This window comes from Arvicanthis niloticus, chromosome 12, assembly GCF_011762505.2.
Source record: "Arvicanthis niloticus isolate mArvNil1 chromosome 12, mArvNil1.pat.X, whole genome shotgun sequence".
Classification (NCBI taxonomy): Eukaryota; Metazoa; Chordata; class Mammalia; order Rodentia; family Muridae; genus Arvicanthis; species Arvicanthis niloticus.
The window spans coordinates 72,609,251-72,629,504 of NC_047669.1; the positions used below are offsets into that span (position 1 = coordinate 72,609,251).

Genomic DNA, 20,254 nt, shown 5'->3' on the forward strand with positions numbered 1-20,254 from the left:
CCATAATTAAAGTTTCAGAGCTTGATCAGAACCCCAGGCTTGCTCTCATTCTTTGTGTCTCTTGTCCTTTCACTCTTTCACCCCTTCCCTAAGGTCTCATTGAACGTTGCTTCCACAGGGACGTCCTGCAAGCATAGGATCGACGCTTCTCTGGAGAGAAGAGAGAAGATCCGCATTGTGATCACTGCAGAGTCACCTGCCTGTGAGATTGATCCGGGGAAGGTAAGAAAAAGCAACGCAATCATTGGGACAAGCATTGAGCAAACATGTTGCTCTTAAAGGGTCTGAAGGAGTCCCTCAAGACACGAGGAGGAGTAAGGGTTAAGAAAAAAGGATCTTTAAAATTTTCATTGGTGATGTTTCCCCAAGAGGAGACTATTGATGAAAAAATGCTACACCTTCTAAGGAGATAAAAACATTAAACCTTGGAGATGAGGGAGAGAAAGGGCCAATGCAGTTGTCATCTCTGGCTGTGTTAACAAAAGAAAAGAAAAGGCGATTTTAGAGCCCTCCTGGGAGCAGGAGAAGATCAGGAGCCTGTCCTGCTTTTTCTCTGGCTTCTACGGGAGATCCTCAGTACTGCTCTCTATGTCTATTGTCTGTCCTTGGTACACCAATCTGTCCTTGTCTGTCAGTTTATGTCTGTGTCTTAATTCATTGCTTGAATGTTGTTCCATGTTTAAAAGAAAAATGGTTAAAACTATATCTGCTGGTTGTTCAGCCCTTGATTTAGTTTTTAACTAGTTTCAGAGAGAGAGAGAGAGAGAGAGAGAGAGAGAGAGAGAGAGAGAGAAGAAAAAGTAAAAATAAAAAGCAGTTTCAATTGGCATTTGGAGCCCTGCACCTGTGGTTAAGAGTCTAGCACAGCCGGAGAAGCCCTGCCATGGTCTCACTGATGTAAAAGCTGCTCTTAAAGGGGCCAGCAGGTTTTGTTTGTTTGTTTGGTTGGTTGGTTTTTTTTTGTTTTGTTTTTGTTTTTTTGGTTTTTTTGGTTTGGTTTGGTTTGGTTTTTTGCTTCTATGTTGGTGGATGTTTCTCCTAGAAAAATCTGTGACTATGATTATTGGGTTCAACAGGTGACAAGGTGCTTCTCTTGAAATTACAGCTAGAAAAAGCAAGAAAAGTTTGTTTAGTTTAAATATATGTGCAGCCACTTCATTTTTGCTTCTGACTGCTTTCAAAAGTATAAAATGTTCTGCATGTCTTGATTATAGATTATTTGCCTATAAGTTATTGGGTATAATTAAAAAATTTTTACAACCTTTGTAACAGAAAGTTGGTTTAAAACTGGTAACTCAGGATTGGAGTCATTCAGAAACCAGATGTACAAAGATAGGATTTAAAACAATGTCTCTTTAATGAGATATTGAAAGCTGCACTATCATGCATTCATATATAAGAACTGACAGCCAAACCTAGTAACATGAAAGTAATGTACTTGGTGTTGATTTTAGAGAAAATAAATTGTTTACATTGTTAAAAATCAGTTTTGTTTCCCAAAATTATGGTTACACTCTAATATTGCAAAAGAAACTAAAAAATATAGTTAAACTGAGATCTCAGTGGGAGTTTTATCTATGAACACACAAGGCTCTGATAAACCATTTCAGGAATTTGTAGATAGGCTGCTAAAAGGGCTGGTAGAAATTTTAGAGACCGAAGGCAGGAGTTTTGTTTGTTTGTTTGTTTTAACACAATTGGCTTATGAGAATGCTAACTTCAGTCCAAGCCATGCTTTCACAGCACTGAGGTGATAAGACATGTTCTAGGTATGGAGACATAAGTCATTTTCGGACAGAATGTCCAAAAAATAGAGGCATCGACAGACAGCAGAATCACTCCCCTGGAATTTGTCCTCAGTACAGGAAGGATAATTGTTGGGTCAGGCCTCAAGAAATAGGCTCAGATTAAGAACTCTTACACTTGAGTTAAGACAAAGCTCAGAATGGGCTTAGCAAAACCTTGTGTGACATTCCTTTTGTCATGGTCATGCTGACCAGCCCCTAGAAAGGTGTTTTCCAGAATTAGTTTATTACACTACTTCTTCCTTGGGGGAGAAAGGTCAGCTTCAGATCCAAAGACATTCACAACACACAGCTTATGGGCCAGGAGTTATATAATAATTATGCTGGAGAAATTAAAATTATGCCTGCTTCCCTCCATGACATAGCTGTGCCAGCTCCAAGGGACTAGTTATTCCATTAATCCAAAACAAAATTCAAACTTAAGATTTATGAAACTTGTGGGGTATTGCAGCCTGATTTGCCTACTCCAGCTGCCATTCCAGGAAATGCACATAGAATTATTATAGATTTAGAAGAGTGTTTTTATATTTTACATCCTGGTGAAGGAGGGAAGTTTGCATTCAGTAAGTATGCTTATAATTTTTGTGAACCCATGAAGTGATATCATTAGAAAGTTTTGCCTCAAGGAATGGCTAATAGCCTTACATTATGTACAAAATTTGTTGTTGCTTCAATACAAAAAGTTAAGAGTTTGAATCTTTCAGTGTATATTATTCACTGTATAGTATTTTATTAGTTGATCTCTCTGAAGGAGTTTTAATGCAAGCCTTCACGCTCATACAACGAGCTTTAAATTTTGGGAGTGCTTGTTGCTCCAGAAAAAATTCAAAGGCAGAAAATATTTACAGACAGCCCACCTAATGAGAAGACTATATATATAATTGGATCACATGTTCATTTTCGTAAGTTTCCCCCTGCTTCAGCACAAATAATTGAATCATGTGCTGTAGCCACTGTTTGAAATGCTGAAAAAATCAAGCTTTCAACTTGTATACTCATAGCCAGTAAATAGCTCATGGTTTATAATTGCTTAAATTTGTTCCTTTTTTAGATATTGCTAATTCTCAAATTTTACAAATACAGCTTAATTTAAGAAACATGTACTTTTCCTTAACTTTATAAGACACTTAAGAGCTCATGTTGGATTGCCTGGACCCTAGGGCAATGCCACAGCAGATTTGTATACCAGACAGATTATAAGCCTTACAATAACAATTGGCCATACAATCTTATTCTTTATATCATCAAAATAGTAATACCTCGAGACAATAATTTGATATTTCTAGAGAGTGTGCAAGTCAAATTGCAAAAACTTATTCTCAGTGTCCTCAAAATGTTTATAATGATGTTAATCCTTGAGGACTTATACATAATCAATTATGGCAAGTGGATGTTACTCATTTCTGATTTTGAAAATTTAAACATGTACATGTAAATTGACACCTTTTCAGGCTTTCTAGTTGCAACTGCTTTAAGAGGAGAAGCAACTAAAAATGTAATTAGTTACTGCCTTCATTATCTTTCTACGCTTGGTGTTCCATATCAGATTAAGAGAAAACATAAAACTGGTTATTGCAGTCAGACATTTGAGATGTTTTGTTGACAATTTAATATTACCCATATTACTGGGATTCCTTATAATCCTCAAGGACAAGGTATTGGGAAACAGGTATTGTGGAACTTTAAAATAATACCTTCATAACTCTCTGAGTGTGGGAGGAGCAGCTACTGGTGCTTTTGCCCTGGTTTTGCAAGAAATTCCAAAAAATTGGCTTTTAAAAAACAAAAGAGTTGTAGTTATACCCCAGAAGGGGTCTCCTAGAAATATTCTCCATCATGCCTTGTTGTTTTCAATTTTCTAAATCTGGATGCCATGGCAAATCTGCTGCCGATTGCCTCTGGCACCCTGAGACCAATAAAAATTATGCCACAGTTATGTGGAAGGACTTTCTTACCTTTAAATGGAACGGCCCAAAACCAGTTCTCATATGGGGCCGAGGATCAATATGTCTGTTTGATACCAAAGAAGGAGCGGCTAGATGGCTGCCACAAAGATTGGTGACACAGATACCTCCACAAAGCCAGACCCAACTGTAGATAAAATGGATAACAATTGAAATCCAGGGAAGAGAAATCTCCCTGAGAATTCCCTTCTTTTTTTTTTTTTTTTTTTTTTTTTTTTTTTTTTTTTTTTTTTTTTTTTTTTTTTTTTTCCCTTTCCAGATAAAAATGAGCCACCCATGGTATTTGCTGTTGGAAGTTCTGATCTTGATGCAGGCCTCAGGACTTGTACTACTCAGAACCTTGACGGGCCATTGACAAGGACATCGAACAGTTAGAGATTGGCATCAGAGAAAAATCTCTTATCTGCTTTTCCTTCAGCAAGGGGGGCTCTGTGCAGCCCCCAAGGAGGAATGCTGTTTTTATACTGACCACACCTGGGTAGTTACAGATAGTGTAGCCAAGATCAGAAAGAGATTAGAATGGTGAAAGAAACATGGAGAACAAGAAAAACTGGTTTTCTGCCTCTCCTTGACTTACCACCCTTTTCTCTTCCATCCTGGGCCCCCTGGTCAGTTCCCTTTGCCTTTTGGCTTTCCGCCTGTGGGTCTTTAATACTCACTGGCTTTGTAAAACAACAAATTGACTCCTTGGCATCTAAAAGTACATTATCATAGACTTGATTCGGCTGATAGAGGCTTGGCTGAGCCTTGCGACGACGACACATCTCCTTTAGGAGCTGCATAGAACTCAGATCTATGCACGTTGGTTCGGCATGGCACGGACACAACGTGGGTACCTACCTGCATGGGGTACCGCAGGGGAAGGACCTAAATTGTCTGCTTCTGAGTCCCCTGAAAAGCAAACCTGATTGCATAAAGGTTGGTGTTGATTTCTTGTGTCTCAAAGCAGCTAGCTAGGACCCTCCCTAGATATCCTACTTGGCCCTTGAGACAAATAACCCTCTCCTCCCCAAAGAGACACCATTACAAATGATACTGGGAGGATCAGGTCAATGCTTTCCCCCTCTGGTCAATGCCCATTTATCTGCCAATGAGATTTCTTAATGTCTGCATTCACCTGCCAGCCTCCTTTAAAATTGTTAAAAGGGAGCAGATGCCGGAAGTCAAACCCAGGAAATTACCTGCTGTTCTAAGAGAACCTCAGGAAATTACCTGCTGTTCTAGAAAGACTAGTCAGTACAAGGTTAAGAAAGGACATTCACAGGTCTCAGGTCCTAGGAACTTAAAGAACGTCTGGCATTTCCTTGGAGCTGGTTAGGACAATGGGATGGTCTAGGGCAATAAGGATATGACAGTGGACTGGTCTTAGACAAGGATTCAATAGTGGGATAACCCTAAGCAATGACCCTCGCCCAAACTTCCCAGTTTGCTGTGTCTTTATAACCTGCCTTCAAAATTAAAGTTTCAGAGCTTTATCAGAACCCCAGGCTTGCTCTCATTCTTTGTGTCTCTTGTCCTTTCATTCTTTTGCCCCCTTCCCTAAGGTCTCGTTGAATCCCCACGGGCTGGGGCAAAAGACTGGTCCATTCACCTAAAAGGCTCTTACAGGGAAAGCTCTGAACTGGACTAGATGGTAGATCACAAGTGTCCTGAGCATGCTCGATGGACAAATAAGTTTTCTGTGGTGGGTGAGTTCTGTTAAGTAGAGGATATCATTCATTTTCTCTCTGTATCAGTGTACTGGCTGGTTGTGTGTCAACTTGACACAGGTAGAGTTATCACAGAGAAAGGAGCCTCCCTTGAGAAAATGCCTCCATGAGATCCAGGTATAAGGCATTTTCTCAAGTAGTGATCAAGAAGGGAGGGCCCAGCCCACTGTGGGTGGTGCCATTCTTGGGCTGGTAGTCCTGGGTTCTATAAGAAAGCAAGCTGAGCAAGCCAGGGGAACAAAGCCAGTAAGCAGTACCCTCCATGGCCTCTGCATCCACTCCTGCCTCCAAGTTCCTGCCCTGGGAGAATTTCTGTCCTGACTTCCTTTGGTGATGAACAGCAATGTGGAAGTGTAAGCTGAACAAACCCTTTCCTCCCCAACTTGCTTCTTGGTCATGATGTTTTGTGCAGGAATAGAAACCCTGACTAAGACAATCACAATACCCAAGACCAGGACTTAGAAAGACTACAAGTCTTGGAGGCTCATGGAGGCTGAGAAGTCTAGAGCACATGATGCTAACATCTGACAGGAGCCTTCCTGATGCATCTAACATGGAAGAGGACATCACACCATCGACACCAGTCAGAGCAGGCAGAGTAGCGCAGGTCTTTCTTCCTGAGCCATGAATCCCACAACATGGAGAACAGCCCCAGGACCTCATTCAATCCCAGTTGCTTTCCAAAGGTCCCTTCTCCAAATATCCTCAGCAGAGGCTCTTGGGGGACCATTCCCCCTGCATGAGCTTTTAGGGGACAAGGTCAGGTGCACCAGTTTTGGAGCAGCCTGGGTTGTACTAAGTGACTGTGTTACACTGGAGATCGGAGATTGCCTCAGAGGGCATGTGAGGCACAGTGTGGACCTTTAACAGTGAAGACCTTTAGAAGTCCAGGAACGCACCCCAAGACCACATGACTACAGAAGGCTCTGAGCAGAGGGAGGAAGAGTGCATATGACAAGCTGAATCCCTGATGGCCTCTCAGGGGCCTCTCCAGCAATAGCCTGAAACAGAGGACTCCAAGGAGATACCAGTGATAATGGCCCAGCTAGCTGGGACCAGTCCAGAACCAAAGTAGGTGGGGGTGGGGGGAGGAGGGTAGGGGCATGGATGGACATGTTCTTTCTTCTGAAGAGGTGAGGCTTTCATCTAGGCTAATCCAAATTTCCAATGTTTTTCAGTGCACCAGAAGGACAGACCTGCAGAATGACAGCCACCGCAGCCCTTCTGTTCAGTTGAGAGACACAAGCCATGCTTCCTTAAGGGTCTCATCATACAAGCAAGTCTCGATAGAAGTAATTTTTAACAATGTGGCCCGAGCACTCAGTATAATTCTAATAGCTCCACCGTTAAAATCAGGAAGAATAGATTGCGTTCATCATGGCGTTATTTCTGTCTTGAGTGTTACTAACAACAATATAATAACTTCCTGTCTCCCCTCTGGAGTCAAGCAGCTGCCATGCGCCCGGAGGTCATAATAGGGACGAAGGAGCGTGAAATCGTGCCGACCTCAGACTCTGAGCAGTGTGGGAAGCAGTGGCAGTTGCCACAGCTGCCCTCCCCTCCACCCCCCAACCACCATGGCCAGGGGGAACTGATAGGAAGCCACACCCACTCTTGATAAAGTCTACAATATTCTGGCATTCCAGTGTCATTAGGTTAGCCCAGTTTCCAACCTAGCAGGAAAACTCTGTCCATGGAACTCATCAATCCACAAACAGAAGGAAGGAGCGGTTTTATCAGATAAGAGAATTGCAAGCTTCCAGTCCTGACCACATGTGCACACAAGTCAGCATCAAGAAAGGCAGAGTGTTAACAGCGTTAAGAACAACTCCTGTCTCACCCCAAGCTCTGCACCAGGGCAGTACTGGGCTGGCCCTCTAAGGCTCTCTGGGCCTTAGCTTTCCAACCACATAGAGGTCATGGAAGGTTCTAGTGAGATAAAGGATGAGACAGTGGTTTGTAAAACAATAAATGGGCCATTCATCTGTGGGGTCAGCCCATCCCCATCCCAGCTGGTGAGATGCGAGCACAGCCCAGGCAGAGCATCCAATGCTCACTGCAAACCCCGGGCCTTAAGGCCGCCTTGCAAGGAACTTGACTTGCATCTGCAAAGTGCTGTTGGGCAACCTATGCTTGCAACGTTTCTGAAAACATGTTTTGCCTGATTGACAGACCAGAGGAAGGAAAGCTATCCCCTGTCCCTAGGTCTCAATCTCTCTATGAACTTCCGTTGAGAACAAAAGATGGCAGAAATAATCTAGGTCTTCCTGGCTACAGTCACAGAATTATTTCATATTCACCCATCCCTCCTACAGCCTCCTTGTCTTCTTTCCATCATGTTTCCAGCCATAATGGCCTGCCCCCTCCACTCCTGACCTCTGACCTGATCACAGACCAAGAGACTCCAGCTACTTTAACTGGTATGCTAAAACCTCAGGGTCCTCAAAACTGGTCCCCAGATCATCATTACAATCATTATTATCAGCAGCAGTAGCAGCAACAGCAGCATCTCTGCACGGATGTTGGCCTCTGCCCACCCAACCCTTTCAAAGGTACTTAAGTGTATTTAAGTATAATTACAAACTTTGTTGCGTACATGGATTAACTTGGGCACAGACAGCCTAAGTAGCCCATCCAAGTTCACAAACTTTTAAGTGGCAGAGCAGCATATGTTAAGCAGAGATGAATGTGAGCCTCGAGACTCTGACCCAGGGTCTGCCTACCCAGTCACTGCCTGACATAGGAGCCAGCTCAGAGTTTGTATGATTCAGCCCTGGCTACTAAATCAATGTGCCACTGGGTGTCTTCCACAAGTGTCCAATCTTTGGACATTGTGTTATGGATACACATACAAAGTTCGCCCTTAAGAACCATACAGTTGAGGGGGGGGGACCCAGAAAGTATCTCGGTGTCTTAATAAGTTTACAGTTTTATACTGAACAATTTTCACACCTATTCTAGGGCACATACGGCCCAGAGGCAGCAGGCTGGGCATTCCTAGTAGAAACCTACCATCTCACTATTTGGGGAGGGGAACAGAAGTCTAAGATCAAGCTGGTGGCAGGATTGGCTTCTTCCAATGGGGTGTGAGAGGGATCTGTTTCCTGCCTCTACCCCAACTTATGATGGTTTGCTGGCAATCTTCACTGTCTCTTACCTTATAGAATCGTCTGAATGTTTGCCTTCATCTTTATATGTATAAGGCATTCTCTAAGGGTGCATGTGTGAGTGTGTGTGTGTGAGTGTGAGAGTATATGAATGTGTGTGTGAGAGTATATGAATGTGTATGTGTGTGTCAGTGTGTGTGAGAGAGTGTGAGTGTGTGTGTGTATGTGTGTGAAAAAGTGTGTGTGTGTGAGTGTGTATGTGTGTGTGAATGTGAGAGTATATGAATGTGTGTGTCAGTGTGTGTGTGAGAGTATGTGTGAGTGTGTGTGTGTGAAAAAGTGTGTGTGTGTGAGAGTGTGTGTATGTGTGTGAAAAAGTGTGTGTGAGAGTGTGTATGTGTGTGTGAATGTGAGAGTATATGAATGTGTAAGTGTGTGTCAGTGTGTGTGTGAGTGTATGTGTGTGTATGTGTGTGAAAGAGTGTGTGTGTGAGTTTGTGTGTGTCCAGTTTTCCCTTTTCATAAGCATACCAGTCACATAGATTATGGATCTGCTCTATCAAACTCACCCCAGCTAATCCCGTTTGATATGAACATGTGGGGGCCACTTTCTGACACATTCTGAGGTTCTGGAGGTAGGATTCTAACACACATTTCAAGGGCACAATGAACCTGTCACAGTGGTTCACAGAATGATAGCAACAGGAAATGCTACCATGCTTTGTTCTCTGTGCCTTGTGGACATCAGTTCACTCCATTTTCACCAAGATCCTATAGACAAGTTCAAGTCAATCATCCTTAGCATGGGGACAGTGACATGTTATATCTCTTATCCAAACTGCACAGCTAGTAAGTAAGGGACCCAGGTGTCAAAGCCAGGTACCTGTCTCAGAGTCCTCATTGCAGCTCTGCCAGTGTTTGGGTTTCTACTGAGCTGACAGCCCCACACCTTTCTCTGGACACAGTTGCCAGTTAGGTTTAGTGAGACCAGAACAGTGTCCTTAAAACACATCCTCAGGGGTGGTTCATCTTGGGTGTGAAGCATGGATGCCAGGGGACAGAGCACCCCAAATGCTTGCCACAGAGCAAACATGTTCTTAAAGCAAGTTAACCTGGCATACTACAGTTGTCTGAAGTAAAATATTAACAAATGAAATGTTTTTCTGTGGCTTCTGTCTGGCATCTAAGGGTCATTTAGCTGAACAGTTTCTGTGTGCCAGGCTCTAGGCAGGACATGCTATTTACATTTTTTCCAGCCCTTATCATATCCCTAGGACATAAATACTATTAACCCTATTTCATAGAGAAGACTTCACATAGGGCTGGATTCCACTCTGTAGGATACAAATGGGCTGAGCCTTTGAGCAGAAACTTTTCAGGATATTACAGTTGAGCAGGTCTGCACATCTATCCACTGTCTCCAGCTTCTGGGTTAATATTTCCAGGTCAGAGCACCATGTGGAGATGCAGGCGGAGGCTTTGGTCACCTCAACTGCACTCTGGGAAGCCATTCACAGCCCTCCTCTTCTTCCTGCTGGTGGTCTAATCTGAAGTCAGGTCCAGGCTCTGGCTCTGACGGGGGAGGGGGCGGGGTGGGAGTGGGGGTGGGGAAGAACCAGGAGCCAACAGCAAACAACAGGTGAGCATGTGAATAGTCCCCTTCTGTGTCCCAGGCAGGGTGTCTTGCCCAAGCAACTATGGGGGCCCACACTGACTTCCAGAACCCTCTGCCTCTGCAGGTGTCTTAGCAACTTGGCCTCAGCGCTTCAGTGACCCATATTTGATTACCTTTCGGATTTCTATAATTCTTCATTCAGTCCTGTCTGAAAACCTAGAATGAAGGTTTGGCAGCCCGATGCCCCGCCCCTCTCCATTCTCTCTCCCGAACACATCAGCCCGTTTGTTCCCTTGATCCCCCCTCTTCCTGTTGCATTCTGCCTGTTCAATGGGGAAGGAGTGGAACCGGATGGCTGGACCCAGTGCAGGGAAGTGACTTCACACCACCTTTGTTTCTCCTCATTCCTTTGAGCACACTTGGCCCCGCGTCTCTATGAAAGGGCTTGTTTGAACCATTTGGAACATCCAGCAAGTGAGAGATGCTGCAGCCAGAATTGGGCTCGCATCTTTTCAGGCTGCCTGAGACTCTGGGTTAAGCTGCCAAAATTTTGCAACAAAACTAACCATGACATTGGACATTGTGTTATAAATTAGCCACAGCCTTCCAAGCAAATTGTATCTTTTCGTTGTCTCGGTGTAAGCCTTTGGAACATTTGGCTTTGGTTACTAATTTTCAGAGAAGTTCAGAAAATATTTTTGCTCTGCTCTAAACCATCTAATTGCTTCGGATTAGATGTGTGTGTGTGTGTGTGTGTGTGTGTGTGCGCGCGCGTGTGCGCACGCGCTAACATATACAGAGCTTCATACACCATGATTCCCGCCACATTTACTGTATGTCTTTTAGTTACATCCAGGTTCTGGGTCCAGCACCCCACTGATCTGCTTTTGAAGTGGCAGAAACCATCTCCCACCATCATTAAAAGAAAAAAAAAAACGGATGTTTCACCTTTCATGAATCATTCCGAGTAACTCTTGGCTGTAGAGTGAAATCAACGGTGGTATGTTTATACAGACCACACAAACAAGGGGACTTTCACTGTTTTCACGGGGGAGGGGGGGGTCATAGAGCCTCTACTTCTGCTAGGTCACTCTGAATTTGAAAAAAAAAATAAAATGGGGGAGGGCCTGGGCCCATCTGCTTGAATTATGTCACCAATAGCTGAATCGAGCTTTTGTTAGTCTAGGGAACGCCCCCAAACACACAGATGCCCCTTCATTTATTTTTCCACTTTCCCAAAATATGTCATACGATTATTTTTAGATTCAGAAATCATTTGAAGTAATAAACTTTATTAAAATCAAGTGCCAATGGCACTGTGCAAAATAAAGTAACAGCTGGAGAGCCACCTCTGAGGACGTCGTGTGCTGGGTGGCATGAGGATCTCCAGTGTGTGGCTCTCCAGTGTCCAGGTAAACCCAAGCATAACAGCTCACATCTGTAACTCCAGTTCTGCAGCAGGAAGACAAGTGGATTGGGAGACCGGTGGATCCCCAGAGCTCACTAGCAACCAATAAGAACCAGGATCAGTGAGAGACCATCTCAAAAACTATAGTACAGAGTGACAGAGGAATGGCATTAGCCTTTGGCTTCTACATGTGCACATTCGTGCACACACATGCACACCCTCAAAATAAGATAAACTCTATAATCTTCATAAAATACACTACATTTGATAACCTTCAGGTTATCACCACAGAAGAGATTAGCGTGTTCCTGCCAGTGCCCCGCACAATGAAGGTAACTATAGATTTCAAAACATCGTGGCCAGGCACCAGACATTACACTTGATTAATTGCACTTTTGAAGATTGATTCCATTCACGGTCTTTGACATTGTCCCAGATGGAAGCTTTATTTAAATAGTTATTTCTAAGAGGGATTTAAACTCTGATGAGGTGGTTCACGGAGTGTTTCTCTCCAGCCAGGAAGAAATAGCAAAGAATATCTTTTTCCTCTTTATAATTACTCTCCTCTCCCTCAAAAGAGAAATCCAGTGTGAAGCTGTTCTCCATGGTGCTTCTCTGCCTCTTGTATTCCAGGCAGGTTGACTCTGGAGGCAACAGGGGACCAGACATGGAATGCGGCCGCCATTTCTCATATTGATAGTGTGGACTGCAGCACCTGTAGAATAATTTAAACTTTTCAAAGAAGGTTTTCCTTCTCCGTGCTCTGGAAAACAAGCTCCACCATTCCATCCTGGTTTTAACTCTAGCCAGTTTAAAGAGCACATTTTAGCACAGACAAACTCTGAACACTTAGCTGGCTGCTTGTGAGAGGAACATGTCTTAAAGGGAAACAGAAGACTTCAAGCCATGTGAGGCTTCAGTGTCACAGCCTGTGCCCGTGCTTAGAACTACAGTGCCCACATCGCCCATCACCTGCCATTTTAAAGGTTCTACCCTCTTAGCCCAACGCCAAGGTAAGGAGATCAGTAGAAGTTTCTATGTAAGGAAGAGGAAGCCTGAGACTCTTCTTTCTTTCTTTTCTTTTCTTTCTTTCTTTTTTTTTACACAGAGACTCTCATTTCTATGGTGGGAATCCATCACAAATGTGAGCATATGTATACACACACACACACACACACACACACACACACACACACACACAGAGCGAGAGAGAGAGAGAGAGAGAGAGAGAGAGAGAGAGAGAGAGAGAAGGAGAGAGGGAGAGAGAGGGGGTGAGAGGGAGAGAAGAGAGACAGAGACAGACAGAGATACACACAGAGAGAGACAGAGACAGAGAAAGAGACAGAGATATACAGGGAGACAGAGACAAAGAAAGAGAGAGACAGAGATACACAGGGAGACAGAGAAAGAGAGAAACAGAGATACACAGAGAGACAGAGATACACAGAGACAGAGGAGAGACAGACAGACAGAGACAAAGAGAGATACACACAGAGAGATACATACGGCACATAGGCAGCACACAGAGAGAAAGAGACAGAGACACAGAGAGACAGAGATTTACACACAGGAGGAGAGAGGAAGAGAGAGAAAGAGAGAGCGAGCAAGCCCATTTGGGTGAAGACAAGAGCGTTGTTAGGGCTGGTGCAACTTGTTCCCCAAGCATGTCCTGAATGTGGGAGGCCACAGCAGCTGCCTCCCCTTGAGACAGACTGCATGGGTCCCTGCCAGTGGCCACAATGCCTCACTGGGCTTTGCCAGCTGTCACGCTTTGCATGCTGTTGGAGCTCTGGGCCCGGCACAAGGGGCCATCCAAGTCACCAGCTCCAAAGAATGCCAAATCCTGTGCCCATGTTGGGACCGTACGGCCACCCGGAACTCTCTTCTGGGGCCCTCCACTGGAATACCTAAATGCAGGCTGACTACCATTATCCTCCATGGCAGGGTGGGGGTGGGGCTTCTTGTTTCTCCTCCAAGAAGGAGCTGATGAAGTGAAGCCAAGGTTAAAAACACCCCTCAGGAATACCCACGATAAAAGTGTCTCCTGGAGGCTAGATTCTTGGTGTCCTGGCCTGTAGTTGTGAAACCTAGAGGGAACATCTGGGCCACTGTGACTCAAGACTGGGTTCTGCATACCCATTTCACTGCCTAGGGCCCTGCTTAGGGAACGCTCACCAAAGCTTGCCCTGGACTTTGGGGTCCAGAGGGAACATGCTGAGCAGTGGCTGCCAAGGTGGTGTGTGGTTTCTGGAGGTGGCATTCCCATTTTTCATGATCATAGTTTGAACCCATAACCTTGACAGTACTGGCTAGACTTTGGCTGGGCACTTTGTCCTTTTGCCCAGTGTGAAACCTTTTTCCTTCAGCTCTCTCCTGGGCCTCCTGGAAGTTCTAAGAAGCCGTTTACTGTAAAGAAGCTTTGCCTTTTCCTGTCTGAAGGCATTCAGTAGTCTGACACTCCCTGAGAATGTCAGTTTTACCATGTTTAAGGGGTATCAAAAATGCCTAGCTACCAGGGTCCTAGGAGGGCCAAATGCAAGTATCCATGGAAACATTTCAAACAGACAGCTCTGCCTAAGGGTGACATGACTGCGGAAGTGTTGAATCCTCTATTTCTTCAGTGTCAGTTTGCTTCAAGTGGGCTCCTATTGCCAGTGTCCTTCTCTCTCCAAACCTGCCCACACTCTTGAATGAGTATCTTTGGCCATTAGCTCATTTCAGGGGAGAGCTTATTATTGTGAGCTAGCTGGGCTTTCAAACCCACCTTCACATCTCTTGGACACACAGGAGACACAAAAGCATGATACTGAGCTTCAGTGGCATGGAGAGACAAACAAGGTGACTCCCCACTCTGGAAACCATCCTGTCTGGGCAAGATAATATCCATACATAAGACAATCCAGGCTAGAGCCATGCTGACAGTGGTTGGTCAAACATGCTGACAGAGAACAGCTAGGAAGTATCCCAGGCAAAGAGGAAAGCTGTGTTTGAACCTGCACCAACACAGGAGGTTACAAGTTCACTTGGAGGTTGGAGGCAGAGACTCAAGTGGGCCCATGGGATGGATGTTGGTGAAAGAACATGGCGGTCTTGAAGTCAGCAAGCACACTGAGGGTGCTCATAGCAAACATTAGTTCTTATGGTGGACACTCTTGTCTTAGACAAAAAGTATCAAGGGAGAAGAAGACCCGAACCTTCAGCCATGGGAGAAGTGTCCATATCTGCTGTTCTGCAGGTAACAACTATCACTGTTGTGCACCTGAAGTGTACAACTGGAGATGCAGTTCTGAGCTTCATTTTATTAATTAATTTACACTGGCATAACCACCTGTTGCTACCGTTTTGGACGGTAGAAGTTTAGATACCAAACTACTCTTCCTGGGGACATTTTGTGACCCTGACAAGCTGCAGGTGTATGTCCCACTTGTGTGCAGGGATGCTAGCTGTCACTAGAAACCCTGTTGTACTTGAAGAGAAATATTTGGTGCTGCCCTCAATGGCTAGGAATGTAAGGTGTTATTTCCTTTCTGATCAGAGGCCAGAGTGGGGGGGGTTTGCTTAAGAAAGAGTCAAATCACTGATAAAAAAAAAAAAAAACAAAAAAAAAAAAAAACAAAAACAAAAACAAAAACAAAAAAAACCAAACAAAAAAAAAACAGCTCGAGTCCCTTTGGGGAAGGAAGAGACGATTATAACCCCAAAGACTCTCCTTCATCCCTGTAGACCTTTGTGTCGGAGATCTGGGATGAAAGTAATGGACAGTAACCACCCTCCTGACAACTGCGCCTGTCAGGTAGCCACACATTGCATTCTTCTGAACCTGATGGGAAATTTTATACTTAAAATGTAAAACCAGAGTATACCATATTTATAGAAGCATTGTCCTGATAGCCACGGGGTTGAAGCCACCCTCTATGAGCTCAGAGCTCAGGTAAAGGTGGTGGTTACAGGAAGTGAAAGACATCACATCATTCAGGCTGGGACCAGGGCTCTGTTGGTAGAGTGCTTGCCTGGTGTGCACAGAACCCTGGCTTCAGATCCACACCAGTGCATGAACTGGGAACGATGAGTGCTTGTATTCCCAGCATCTGGGAGGTAGAGACAAAGAGGATCTTTTTTGTTGTTGTTGTTGTTGTTGTTTTTTGAGGCAGGGTTTCTCTGTGTATCCCTGGCTGTCCTGGAACTCACTTGTAGACCAGGCTGGCCTCGAACTCAGAAATCTGCCTGCCTCTGCCTCCCAAGTGCTGGGATTAAAGGCGTGCGCCACCACCGCCCAGCTGACAAAGAAGATCTTAAGTTTAAAGTTATCTTTCAATAAATACGGAGTGGGGCCCAACCTTGGACACAGGAGAAGAATTGAGACGCATGCTATATCCAACATGGATGAAGCCTGAACACGTTGTGCTAAGTCACCAAAACGAGCCAGCCACTAAAAGACAAATACTACATGCAGCTGCTTATATGGGATTTCTGGAGAAAACAAAGTCATACAGACACACCCCAGGGTGATGATTACCAAGGCGGACAAGTAACATTTTGGTTGTCAACTGGACATACCTGGGAAGAGGGAACCTCAAATGAGAACATTGGCTTCACCAGATCAGCTGGGTGGGCACCTCTCTGATGTATTTTCTTTATTAATAGTTGATGTGGGAGCATTCCAGCCAGGTGGGCCTATGCAGTCTAAGAAAGGTAACCGGCTCAGAGCTTAGGGAAGGAAGTAGGTAAGCTCCCTTCATTGGTGGGCTCGCTCTTGGTTCTTGCCTGCAGAGTTCCTGAGCTGACTTCCCACCTGTGATCCGCAAGTGTCAACCAAACGAGCCTTTCCTCCCTTAGTTTCTTTTGGTTCCGCTGTTTATGACAGCAACAGAGAACTAAGACAGGCAGAGGGGTTTTTCTTTATAATGGTTATCAAGAGTTAGCGGTGCTGTTTTGCTGTTTTAATGGTTTAAGTTTTGCAAAAGCAAACAAGTCCTGGTCATCCGTTGCATAATCGCCAGGCCTTTTTACGACTGGACTGCGGACTCGGGGATGGTACGTTTCATGGTATGAATATTTGACTTCATTTTCATAACAGAGAGCCTCTCACTTTGTAGCCCAGACTGGCCTGCTCTCCTTCCTGCCGCAGTGGTTCCCAGTGATAAGATTACTGGCTGATCACATTTTACAAGGACAAGTGTAAATATAAAAAGGGATGGGAATGAACTTCAGACATAAAGAGAGGTAAAAAGCCATTTTAGCCTGACCAGCTGAACTAGAACTTGAAGAAATGGTGTTTTGCCCTAAAGCTCCCTCCCTTTCCCTTGGGGGGGGGGGGTGATATGGCACCTGCGCAGGCGCCCCGGGATAACCATCTCTGGCAACTCTGTCTGTACCTCTGCGCAGGCGGCCAATGAACACTCGCCTGTGGCCAAGCTCGCCCCTCTATTGGCTGCACCCCACCAACCGAGGACATCGCAGGTTCCCAAGCCGGGTTTAAAGGTGTCAGGCGCGCACGGCCCCTCTCTGTCGTCCGCCCGCGCGCAGGTCCGCGGGGAGGGCGATCTGCCGACCGGCCTACCCCCCGGGCGTTAGTGAAGGGCGCCCTCGGTCGCCCCCACAGCCCCCGCCCCAGATGTACTATGCGGTTTCCCAGGCGCGTGTGAACGCGGCTCCCGCGACCATGTTGCGGCCACAGCGGCCCGGAGACGTGCAGCTCGGGGCCTCGCTGTACGAGCTGGTGGGTTACAGGCAGCCACCCATCTCATCCTCCTCCTCCTCTTCATCCTCCTCCTCCACCGCATCCCTTCTCCCCAAGCCTGCGCGCGAGAAGCCCGAAGCTCCGCTCACTGAGTCTCGGGGACCGGCGCCGGAGTCCGGGGGCGCCCGGACCGACGCCAAAGAGGAGCAGCAGCAGCAGCAGCAGCTGCGGCGCAAGATCAACAGCCGCGAGCGGAAGCGCATGCAGGACCTGAACTTGGCCATGGACGCGCTGCGCGAAGTTATCCTGCCCTACTCGGCGGCGCACTGCCAGGGCGCGCCGGGCCGCAAGCTCTCCAAGATCGCCACGCTGCTGCTCGCCCGCAACTACATTCTGCTGCTGGGCAGCTCGCTGCAGGAGCTGCGCCGCGCGCTCGGCGACGGTGCGGGACCCGCTGCCCCGCGTCTGCTCCTCGCCGGCCTGCCCCTGCTGGCCGCCGCACCGGGCTCTGTGCTGCTGGCACCGGGCGCCGTGGGGCCCCCCGAAACGCTGCGCCCCACCAAGTACCTGTCTCTAGCGCTCGACGAGCCACCGTGCGGCCAGTTCGCTCTCCCCGCTGGTGGCGCGGGTAGCCCCGGCCTCTGCTCCTGTGCGGTGTGCAAGTTCCCGCATCTGGTCCCCGCTGGCCTGGGCTTGGCAGCCGTGCAGGCTCAGTTCTCCAAGTGAGGGCTGGCTGGGCCCGGGGCGGGGCGCGACCTCAGCCAATCTTCCCGCGCCCTCGCGTCCTGGATCTAGGGAGAGCTGGCCTCAGAAAGGAGGACATTTCCAGACTTCTCGCCCAGACGACAGACTGTAGGGCGCCTTCTTCCCCGCCCCCACTCCCTGGCAATTCAAGTGACCCAAACGGGTGTTCCAAGGAACCACGCAGTTGCTTGGGATTCTAGATGAATCCCCACCTGTTTAGAGCCAGAAATTATCGCATTCCCACCAAAACCTCACCCAGTGCCGGGGCTGACACCCTCGCGGTCTGTTCTTGTATCCGTGAGCATCGCAGGGTCGGGAAGGATAGTAGGACCGTGCGGTACAATGGGGTTGCCCTGGGTGCAGAAAGGCTGTACCCGAGCTTGGTGTCCTGTCATCCGCCAGCTCCCTGGCTCCCCAACAGTGTCGACCCAGAGGGGCCGCCTTTCCTTTTCCCGGGCTTGAGCGCACGGGCTCCCTTGCTCCCACCAGCCCAGCCCATGCAGATCTAGTAGGTCTAAAAAGCCCAGGCCACGGGTACAAGGGTGTTGCGGATGGGCCGCTCTGGAAAGCCCAGAGTGGGGTGTCGTGCAGGTGCGTCTGGTGACAGCGCCTTGGTCGTTGGGTGTTCAGAATGGAGAAGTTCGTCTAGCCTCTCAGTTCTGTTTTTCAGGCTCGCACGCCCAGCTGTTCTGTTGCAGTTTACGCTCCTTAAAACCTGAAAATCTACTTAGTCTCCGCTTCCCTAAAGATAGCTTAACCAACATTTGAGCTTGCTTGGAAACAGAATTCCACGCCATCGGTGTTCGGACTTAACTAAAATAGGTAGCAAGGCATGTCGTAGCGCAGGCTTCAGGCTTATGAAACTAATTAAGGTTCTCATTAAAGGAAGCGGAGGTGGGCGAAGATCTCAAACCGCCCGTTGCTGGACAAACCCAGCTGCGCTGCAGGCGCGGAGGCGCTGGCACTTCACCGGCTGGTCGTTAGCCACAGCATTGCCGCTTAAGAACTCCGTGGACGCGTGCGCGCGTGGGTGTCGCGTCTTGATTTGTGATTAGAGTTAGGAAATTATCCAAGATTATTGCCTAATCTTCACCAGCTTGCTTTGATTTTTTTTTTTAATGTTGGAAGTTTTGGGTTGTTGACAGTAGCATCTTATTTGACCTTTATCTCTGTCCCCCTGAACTGTACAGAAACCACAAAATAAAACATCAACAGTCGAATTTTTACGTTTTTCGTCTGTTTGTTAAATAAAGATGTCCTTGTAACCCTGCTAAAGTCACAATGTAAGGGTGAAGTCACAATGACTGGGTTTCCACATTTTAAAACTTGAATTCTTGAACTGTAAGATAATCCAATGGAGAGGCGACTGCGATTCAAATTCAGGCATCAGCTGGACATAGAAAGGCAGGCTGTGAGCTGGTTAGAGGGGCAAGGAAAAAATCTGAGAGACTGGGGTTTCACCAACCTCAGGAGATAGGGACTCCTTTAAATATATCTTCCCAGTGATATTCCCAGATGAATTAAGCCATATATTATTATACTTTAACATTTTCCTTTGAAATCTATTTTTTTTTGTCTTGTAGTAAACAGAATCATAATCAGGCCCCTCCCATCTGCCGGAGGTTGGTTGTTTAAGTAGAGTTGTCTGCATGAGACAATAAGACACTCGACATAATTTGATTCCAACTGAAGAAAGCTTTTGGGGTCCATCGAATTGATTGTAAGAATCTGGGGCACTATAAATCAAGATTGTGGCTGCACACCTGGTAGGAGGTTATCCTTAAATTCAAGGCTAGCCTGGGATACACGAGGCCCTGCCTTAAGAAAAGAAAGAAAATTTAAAACTTAGAGGGCTGGCTTGTTGTTCCCATGCAAGCTGTTTAAATGCCCCTCCCCTGCCCCTCTGCCCCCACTCCCCACCCCAGCAAACTGAGATTAAATGACTTGATGTTATGTGTGCGGTCTTGCCTGGAGCAGCACACAGAGCAGAGAACACCCACTTTGAGAACACAGGGAGAAGGGGCTGGAACCCTGGAATTGCTGCCCTCCCATGCTGGCAATTCTTGTCCTGAGGGAACCCAGACTCACAAAAAGAGAGAGTAGCTTTAAATGCCAGGCATGCAAGGAGCCCTGGGGCTCATCTCCCAGACTCTGCCACTGGGGATTGATTTATTTAAATTTTAGGGTGTTGTTGCTTTTGGTTTTGCTTTGTTTTTTTGTTT

At 46.4% G+C, this 20,254-nt stretch overlaps 1 protein-coding gene across 1 annotated transcript; it reads left to right on the top strand.

Annotated features, from left to right (window-relative positions):
* Positions 1-17,042: 17,042 nt before the first annotated feature.
* On the top strand, positions 17,043-19,252 carry Olig1 (oligodendrocyte transcription factor 1). Its single transcript, XM_034515305.2, has one exon. It carries the CDS (start codon positions 17,223-17,225, stop codon positions 18,012-18,014), a length of 792 nt encoding a protein of 263 aa, XP_034371196.1. The 5' UTR covers positions 17,043-17,222; the 3' UTR covers positions 18,015-19,252.
* Positions 19,253-20,254: the final 1,002 nt, after the last annotated feature.

Bases quoted from the DNA above. Each gene is read 5' to 3' on its own strand.
- Olig1 (XM_034515305.2), top strand. From the start codon at position 17,223: ATGTACTATGCGGTTTCCCAGGCGCGTGTGAACGCGGCTCCCGCGACC.